General features: G+C 38.2%; 1 protein-coding gene across 12 annotated transcripts; it reads right to left on the minus strand.

Moving 5' to 3' along the window:
- Window positions 1-137: 137 nt before the first annotated feature.
- Window positions 138-9,550, minus strand: LOC138242058 (flagellum-associated coiled-coil domain-containing protein 1-like). Of its 12 annotated transcripts, none has more exons than XM_069196979.1 (13): window positions 9,392-9,546; window positions 8,781-8,840; window positions 8,469-8,515; window positions 8,318-8,353; window positions 6,983-7,076; window positions 6,816-6,877; window positions 5,744-5,841; window positions 3,403-3,455; window positions 2,835-2,931; window positions 2,602-2,693; window positions 1,137-1,226; window positions 711-879; window positions 138-489 (listed from the first exon to the last, which is right to left on the minus strand). In XM_069196979.1, coding segments are annotated over exons 4-13 (780 nt in total). In that variant the 5' UTR covers window positions 8,320-8,353; window positions 8,469-8,515; window positions 8,781-8,840; window positions 9,392-9,546; the 3' UTR covers window positions 138-466. The 12 variants fall into 12 exon arrangements, 11 of the variants coding, with proteins under 11 accessions (XP_069053080.1, XP_069053079.1, XP_069053084.1 ...); XM_069196978.1 differs by having other exon boundaries at window positions 8,781-8,853; window positions 9,392-9,409; XM_069196983.1 differs by having other exon boundaries at window positions 6,983-7,084; window positions 8,781-8,853; window positions 9,392-9,409.
- Between the last annotated feature and the right edge of the window lie 67 nt (window positions 9,551-9,617).

Here is a 9,617-nt window from a genome sequence, read left to right on the forward strand (position 1 = left end):
AATTCCTAATACCGAGCACTGTTACCAGGTGAACTGAGGGTTTAAATAGTAAACGAAGGGGTGTGTGAGGGAAACTGGGCAATGAGGGGTTAATTAGGACCGGCTGCAACTGTAACAATATACTGTGGTGGTCGCCATTCAGTTTAATTGAGTTTATTTGTCATATGCACCAGTGCAATGAAATGCTTATTTGCATGTACTGTATACTCCGATACAAGGACATTAAGGAATGACCGAAAACATAAACACAGAACAGCAATAGCAACAACAAGTTCAAAACCATACAACTTATATACAGTATAGTCTAGTATAATTGCAGTACAGTGTACAAAATGTGTAAGAGGTTTATTTTTACGCAACTTTGGAAGGGTTCAAGGGTTGGGCTGTCTGTGGCAAAGAAGTATCATCCTGATTGATCAAAGAAGAGCTGGAACTTTTCTAAGAGGAATGTTTCTCTCTGCAGATTTTATCCCGATGCAGCATCCATGTCTGGAGCACAAAGGACAGAAAGGCATAAGAGCATAAAACAGGCGGCTTTGATTTGGGGTTTTTACAATTTGGTTACAGCTATTTTTTTTCTTGATGAAGATGCTATTATAATATGAAAATGCTATTGCCATCTATGATAATCACAGCTGAGCATCATGTAGCTGTCCAAAGAGCCATCAACCTCTGGGAGCGCGAGTTAACCAGATTTCTATTTCTATTACCAGCGTCAGGTGGTTCCTCTGCAGCTTCATGGTGTGGGGATTCTATCTTGTGCTGCAACTTGTTGCCTACAATCTCAGTGATGAGTGCAAGGCGGTGATCTCCCTGTTTCTCGTCCATCGTCAACACTCTCTGACTGAACAGCCTCACCAAGGCTGCCAGCTTTTCTTTCTGCCGTTGAAAAACAAGCAAAACTGGAATAACCAAAGACCAAAAAAAGTTTGTGTTTCAAGGCTAAATTAGCATTCAACTCTAAATGCCATTTAACTGAAAGTCTCGTTTTCCCACTGTGGAATGTCACCTTTTTGGAAAAATAGATTATCTGAAGTCATATATAATGAGACAGCACAACTAAGCGTGATCATTCACAATCTGAGTATAAACTACTGCTACTGCACACAGTATGAAAAATATCAGAAGCTCCTTACTGTGAGGTCCAGCTCTGCCTGGGAGGATTTAAGAGTCGTAGTCAGCATGCTAATTGTAGCCTCCTTGTCTGACAGCTGTGATTTCAGTGCCTTTTCAAATACACACAGGTATAAATGTATGTAAATCTGAGAAACATGTGGGCATAATAGAGGTAATTTATCCCTTATTTTCAATTAACTTTTTTTAAAGGATTTGGGATCCCTCCACAACCTCCTCTTTTCAAAACCAGATGAAATTTGTACGAAGATAATTTTTTAAAGGATCGCCACCTGCTGTACATACAGTACAGGCAGGGACCCAGTTCATCCTGCCCTGAAGTGTGTTCCACTCTGCACTCCCAGAGTCATGTTACAGAGCAGATCAGAAGGACCACTGAGTATTGGCTTCATCAGATGAATTCGCCAGATTGAATGATGTAACCAGGAGTTAACACTTCTTCTCTTTCAAAACATGTAATGGGTTCTTCAATGGCCAAGTACAGTAGTCAGGACCTGAGCTTGATGTCTTATCTGAAAGGCAGCACGGTGTATTGGTAGAGAGCATCAATTATTCTGGTAACTTCTTTAATATGAGAGAAGAATGATGAAGAATGGTATTACCATCTTCCATCAGAGATTCCTGCTGTTTCCAGTAAGGTTAATCTGAAACACTGCAATGCAGTTTTGTTAGACATATGGAACAAATAATAATATAAATAATCCTTGCATACCAGAATCACGTGCAAGAGGAGAATTGAATTGCAACACCCAGCCATTACATACCAGAAGCTCCAAGAAACAGCAGATTAAAGAGTGAGGAGAGAGAAATTGCACTACACCAAACCTAGGGTGCAATTTATCCAGGAAATCTGGGTTAACAATTCTACACTTACAGTAAGAACAGTGTCTCATGCCCTTTAAAGACCTAGTAGAATGGACCTTGTCTTAAAGTTTAATCAGACGAATGACACCTCCTACAACACAGTGTGCCCTGTCACCCACTTATAGCATAGTGCACATGGACAACATATTAGGAAATCAGTTTAGATATTCTGCTCCAGAGGGAAAGGGGTCTACCAATACAATTTACAGCTGCAACCTGGTTTTCAACTGAAGATCCCCATCCCAGTACAGACTAGGACAAGCCTTGCTTAGCCTTAGACACCTGGCGATAACATGGTACTGCTGTTGTCAATATTAAGAGTGTGCTACCAAAGTTATACTCTTGTATTGTTAAATTGCTGTGCTTTCTTTAAATTAAGAATCAAAAAATGCTTTTGATCTTAGAGATGATTTGTACGTATTATATGTGCAAAAGGGGCAAATGGTTTTTACTTTTACATTAAGAGCTAGAAGGTCTGATCACGAGAGAATGCCTAACAACTGGAGCTTCACCTATTGGCAGGAGAATCAGGTATTCACAGTGTTTGTAAAGATAGGGACTGTGTCGAAATAGGAGAAAGAACCCATTTGCTTCAGTCTCCACCTGGTGGCTCCTGTCGAGGGCTGCGATCTGAATCTCAAACGACTTTCTCATCTGGTCCATCTCCTTCTGAAACTGCTCCTGCAACCCCTGTTCTGTCAAGAACCACAGAAGCAGGGCCTCAAAATTAGTCGCAGCCTGCATTCAATCTGAGGGCTTTCAATATATAGACATAGTATATATTTACAGTAAGTGCACATCAATGATTGGCCTGTAAATACTGCAGCGAGCCTCACCTTTTTTTAATTGTTTTTGTTGTTCTTTTTCATGCTTCAATTTCCACTGATTCTCCTTTTGGAACCATTTCTCCTGCATTTCCTCAGAGATGCTTTCCTGTGGGAAGAGATTGGCATTATCTGTAGGGAAAAGTGACTTTTTTTTTTCCTGCAATGACATTTGAATGGATCTGAAAATCTATCTGAGCCAATACAACTGTGCAGAAAAGTGTATGTGTAGGGTTCGGTACTATCTTCATAAAAAAAGAAAAACAGACCCCCCCCCAGAAAAACAAAAACACTAAAAGATATTTTAAAGAGTATTCACTGCATATACTATAAACACTTTTGTCTCTTTGGCAGTTTGCATGATTATGTCAATAAACAGAAGTCATTTACGCAAAAGAATGTTCTTATTCTTTTGTTACATTAAAGGGAACCAAACATACAAGACACCTTGAGTGTGTAAAATAAAATAATACATCTGAAAAGCGACTTTACAGCTTCTTAATATTTATCTGAGGCCTTTTCTAAAAGAAAAACAGGGGTGAGTAAGAAAACTTCCAGGCACAACAGACACTTTCCTTACCTTGTAGGTGTGAAATGAACTTTTCAGAAAATCATAGTCTTTTTCCAGTACAGCTATCAGGAATAATAAAAAAAGACCTATCACTACAACAACTACAACAACAACTGTATTTTGTATTTTTAAAAGTGGGCAATAAAACATGAAATACAAACAGACTTTATACCAGACAAAAAACATTTATTTTGATGACAAATACTTCAAACCAGACCTGAGCTTTAAAATTGTAGTACATCTTTTCTAGTAAGACTATTATAATTTTAAGATTACCATGCCCTATGTTTATTAGTTAAACAGTTATACAGCAGTATTATTGTTCAGGATGGCACAGGTGTTAGGTGCTTAGCATCACTGCATCATTGAAGCCATGAGTTCAGTTCTGAACATGGGGTGCTATCTGTGTGGAGTCTGTATGTTCTCCCCATGTTCCTGTGGGTTACTGGCATAGTGGTAGGCTAATTGGCTTCTGGGAAAATTGACTCTTGTGTGTCTGTGTCTGTGTGTCCCCTGTTCAGGGTCTAAGCTGTCTTGTGAATTGGATGAAATGGTTAAAACATGGATGGATGGATTACTGTTCAGATTGTTCAGAGGGTTTTAGGCTTATGAAGCCTAACCTAACAGCATGTTTTGTTGAAATGAGTCCTGTGTATCTAAAATGGATTGCTGTTCCGCTGTTACCATTGAAGCACCAACAAGGAAGGAATATGAACTCTGATTTCTGATTTCCTTTAGTCATTTTCAAACAAACTATGTTTTTGGAGAACTGGGAAACCCCAACAATAACAGAGATTAAAATGGCATTACATGCGTCATGTTGCATGCTCAAACAAGTTGTTTTTCACAGCTGTTTGGTGAATAGTTGTTAAAAAATTGAGCTGTGAAAGTACTGCCAGATTACTTGCTCAACAACTTTGGTATTAAAAGTGAGTCATCATTGTTCTGGTATGCAGCTTTTCACAAAATTCCATCACTAAAAGAGCTGTCTTCTTATCGTTATGAGCATGTTTCTTTTTTTCTGAAGCAGCTAAAACAATTCCAGCAAAATATACATGTATATTGAAAAGGCTTCGTATAAATATACAGGGATGCTAAAGAAAAACGTCTCCACTGCGCTGCATAATACTGCAGGTCCCATCAACATACGAGACTTTGTCTCCTTATAATTTCAAATATTAAGATTTAAGGAAACAGTCTAATAGGTGTACAATATCTCATGTGGCTGAGAACCAGCAGACCATTTTTACATTTTCATCACCTTGTCACATGAAAAAGATTTCTTTATACTCAATTTCAATAAAAAACGTATTTTCTGTTTAATGTTGTCAACCCTGTAAGTAAGCTGGTCTGTGTCTCTGTGTAACAATAAGGGTTCAACAGTTTTTGAGGCAATTCTGTCTCTGAAAGGTCCCAATGGAACTGCTTTATATCAGCAAGGACTGGGGAAGCCTGTCACTACTGGAGGAAAAATGGATGGAGAAAGTTTTACAGGCAAATTACAGAAACGTCCTGGGGAAAAAAAACAAACACAAGGCCAAAGCTACCTTGGAGAGTCTTAACAAGAAAAAAATGACCTCGAGTGACCCAGTCAATGTCCTGACTTGAATCCGATAGGAAATCTGTGGAAATTGAGGTAACTGCTGTCCCCCAACAATCCCCAACCAACTTGACAGGGCCTTAGCAAGTTTGCAAAGACAAACGGGGGCAAAATCTGTTCCATCCTTACTGTATGTACACGCAAGGTTGCTAGAGATGACGAAAAGCTCCAAACGAATTTCGGATATAAGGTGCTGCCATCAAGTATTGATTCTGGGGGTTGAGTTACCAGTACTTCTGTGGTCAACAGCTTTTAGTCTGTAATTTGTCTTTTCATTGACGTTTAACTTCATTCACCCATTAAAGTGTTCCGTTTGAGGATTTAAGTTTTGAATACAAGTATGCGCTTTACAAAACGGTATATACAGTACATTATTTGTAATGTATACTGTATACCATTACCACTCAAACTGTTCATGACCAAGGAGGATCCAGTGGTGAGTGTTGCTGCCTAGGGTCTTGGCTTTAATTCCAGACCTGCGGTGCTGTCCAGAGACATACCAGTAGATTAACTGACTTCTGGGAAAGATCGGCCCTGGTGTGAGCGTGTGCGTGTCTGTGCTTGCGTGTGTCTAACCAGGGATGGACTGGAGTTCTGTTAAGGGTGTCATAGGCCTTGCTGGCCAGGATAAGCTTTCGCTTTGGAAGAATGGATGGATAGACCATCGTCGAAAGGGTGTGGATACTTTTGCCAGGCACTGCAGAAGGAAACAAGAGCCTGTGCCATCGTCATGTGTGCTTGTGCTTGTACCATATCGCTCTTCTGCACAGATCTTCTCCTCTTCTAGTATCTTCTTATGCTGCGTCTCTATGGCTCTTATCTCTAACCTGTGGGCCTGAAGAAGCTGTCTGGAGAAACCAAGAGTATCAGAACTCTTTTAGGGGGCAATTTAAATATATAACTAAAGGCTTGGTAGAACGATTCCTGATAGAGGTCTTAGAAGCTAGCTTTTTGTATCAAAGCATGAATCAGTACAAAAACATGACTATATTCTGCAAAGACATATAGTACAGTAAGCTCATAGATTATACTGAAATCAGCAATATCAGCACTGACTATTTAACACTGAACTCAAAATTAAAAACCCACCTCAATAACCATCAAACAAGTAATTATATTCATTAACGGGGGTAGCCTTACATAAGTTACATGTATATTGATATTCTAAAATGTATTTCTTCATGATAAAAAAACATTAAAATACATTAAAACACTGTCACACTCCCTGTCTCTTTAAGATCCCGCTTTTTGTGAATTTTAAGCTTAAATTGCTTTATGTACTGTATAAAAAGCAGAAAAAACATTTGAGAATTGACATTAGGTTTTAAATGTAACATCCAACATTTTTAGAACCTTTTTTTAAAGAAAGAAATAGAACTTCATGGAAACTTCATTTACACATCTGACTATGAGGAAACCAAAAATGTATTTGTACATGCAATTTCAGAGCACCAACATACATGTGTGAGAGTGTTGTCTATTGAATCCCAATGTACATGTACACACTGTATGACAAATAACCTCCTTTCTCCACAGTGTGGCACATACTCCAATCTATAGTTCACTAGGGACAACAACATCTAAGGATTGAATACTTTGTGAATGCTTGGAATACTTGGTGAGAAACGTTTAGCTTAACCTGCTTGCTTAATGGGTAGCCTCCTAGCCACAGGATGAGGAGACTCGAGCCCCATTCAGAGAAGAATAAAGGAATACATTCAGAGAGGGAATGCTTGAGATGAATGTGAACGGAGGTGTTTGAGCTCTGTTTATGTAGCTCGTTTATGTGTGAGATTGACTCGTCATTAATAACTGCCATCACCTGAGCTCTTCCTCGTGTTGCTGACTCACTTTCGAAGATCTTCTTTGTGTTTCCTCACTCAGCTGTAACCCACAAAGATACAGATCTAAAGGTTAAAGACTGTCGGTATGGGAATCACGTGAGACAACCAAAGCAGTGTTTTGCAAAGTAATGGCATTAGACCTCACCATCTGAAAGCTGTGCTGATGTGACCTGCGCTCATCTCTCAACAATGTGATCAGCTTTCTGATCTGCTCCTGCATATCCTGAACGATGTCATCCCTGGGAAACTCATACAGAATACAGGAAAGGGAGGAAAAAACCATTAGCACAGCAGAGCAAGTCACCTCACAGAGGTGTTGGTGCAAAGGAAGGTCATGGAAGATCAAGAAGTTCACATATTCTTGAGGACATCACAGCTGTTATCCAAATGAAAAGGAAGCAAAAAAAACAGAAAGCTGAAAAACAAAAGAATGATCCAAGATAGGCTTGCCATTGTATTTTGTGTGTGTTTGCTTGGAATTTATAGGCAATTAAACTGTATCTCCTGTTATTTATTTAGTTTTTATTTGGAAAGTGCTTTACAAAATTAAATTAAAAATACCGCCACTGTTTGAGGATCATGTAGATATTTGAATTTACACAGAATGGCAAACAAATTGTGGCAGATCTTCAGGTGGATTCTTTCAGGAGAGAATTCCTTGGAAACATTACTTTTCTATTTTACATGAACATTTTCCTGCACATGTAACTTTAAAGAATACTAGCACTGAAATTTAGGAGATTGTATATTTAAATGATAAATTCTAACCCAATCTAAAAAACACAGAATGTCTACTAAGCAGGACACATCTCTAAAAATTATTCATTGAAATGTGTATTAATAAGTGTGTTAATAATAGTCAAATTATTTTCATATATAAATGCTTCATTAATGCATATTTCAGAGTAAATAATATATTTATAAAGTATTTATAATGTGTGCAAAATAGCAATTAAATGCCAAATGTCCTTTTTTAATATTGCAGTTTCAAATAATGAAATTGGTAAACATTACAAAAGAAATTCTAAAAGCCAACAAGACACCTGATGCAAAAATCTGCCTCCTCTGTAACAATAAATAAAAGAACAGATTTGAAAGAATTCATTAAATTGCAGCGAGTGTTTTTTTTCAGTCCAGGCATTTGCTTTACCTCATTTTCTGAGCTTTGCTATAATTGAATAAATAAGCTTGTAGTCAGCGTGGTGTCATTAGGCATTAGCCAAATGAAAGTCTCCACAGGTTCTCAGGCAGTGAGATTAAGACCTAAAGTCCCACTCAATGTAATGCCAAACTCTATTAATCAAAATAAACCACATGTTCCCGTTACTCTCTGTAACAAAAAATACAACAGAGAACCTAATTTTACTAAACCCTTTAAAGAAATTCTCAAAATTCAGCTTCATTTGACCAGTGTCTTAAAAGAAATAGTGCTCCATCTCAGAAAAATGACATATAAATACAGTAGCTTACTTACACTTACATTTTGTTCCTCTGGAACTCTAGAGCTGGGCACAACCTGTGTAGACATGAATGGAATCAGTGTTAAGTCAGTTCTGTTTTTCTTTGCTCTCTTTTTGACTTCCTTCCGAGCAAGGAATAATCTGAACAAGCACACAACGTTAGCAGCATACCTTTAATAAGCAATGTTTGAGAAGGGAGCTGTGTCAGTGTTTGTCGGCTGCAAAACAACAAGCGAAATTAAGCGTTGAAAAATTAAAAGGAGAAATGACATTTTATGTGTGGAGCCTTCTTCCCTTGTGAACTTTTCCTTAAACAGCTCTTTTTTTTCAGGTTACGTTTGACATTTAAGTTATTTTGAGGTTTAATGTTAAAAGAAGAAAAGACATAAAAAAGAGATGATCTAATAGTGATATCTGATAACTTAGAAAACATGTTATGCTTGTTATGTTCTCCTAAATAAATACAGTACATCACACAGTTACCTCTTTCATCTTCTGGTGTGCTCTCTTCATCCCTCTTCTATGCAGTTTGAAATATTGTCACTATAACGGGAATCTCATCAAAACACAAAAGGGAAAAAAGGGAAAGGGATTCTTATTTCAAAATAAATAGTAAACATTGTTGAAAACTAGTGAAAAGAGTCATAATGTGAGAGGTCTCAAAAGATATATCCATCCATCCATTTTCAAACCACTTCATCCAATTCAGGGTCGCAGGGGAGTCAGAGCCTATCCCAGCATGCAACAGGAGCAAGGCAGGATACATCCTGGATGGGACGTCAGTCCATCGCAAGGCAGATACAGACACAAACAGCCCAGGCCCCAAATTGAATCCAGAGCACCAGAGCTACAAGAAGAAAATACTAACCACTGCACCACCATGCCCCCTTCAAAAAGTATATTTCAGGCTTTAAATTGGCTATAATGTCCTCTGCTTGTGGGATGAGTATTTTTTAACTTTTATTCAATTCAAAATAATCCTTATCATCCTCGTAATCTGTTGCAAATGACTGCCTGGTTTAATGTGCTGCCTAAAACTAAGTTCATCCCATGAATCAAGTGCTAAAATCACACAAGGAACAGAGGTGTCTTACCGTATGAAACGTGTGTCCTTCCAGCAGTTTTAAAGTTCGCTTTTCATGAGATGTCTGGTTTGATTCTCACTTACACACACTGAGCCAAAGACCATTATGAGATCAGTAAAGCATCACAGCATAGGACAGGGTCATTACTGAGACTTAAGCTGAAGACTAGGCAACTTTTCAAAAATGCACACTATCTCTTTAATTCCTCTGTGACCTATCTGTTTGGGATTCTGTT

The sequence above is a fragment of the Lepisosteus oculatus genome, chromosome 12 (genome assembly GCF_040954835.1).
Source record: "Lepisosteus oculatus isolate fLepOcu1 chromosome 12, fLepOcu1.hap2, whole genome shotgun sequence".
Lineage (NCBI taxonomy): Eukaryota > Metazoa > Chordata > Actinopteri > Semionotiformes > Lepisosteidae > Lepisosteus > Lepisosteus oculatus.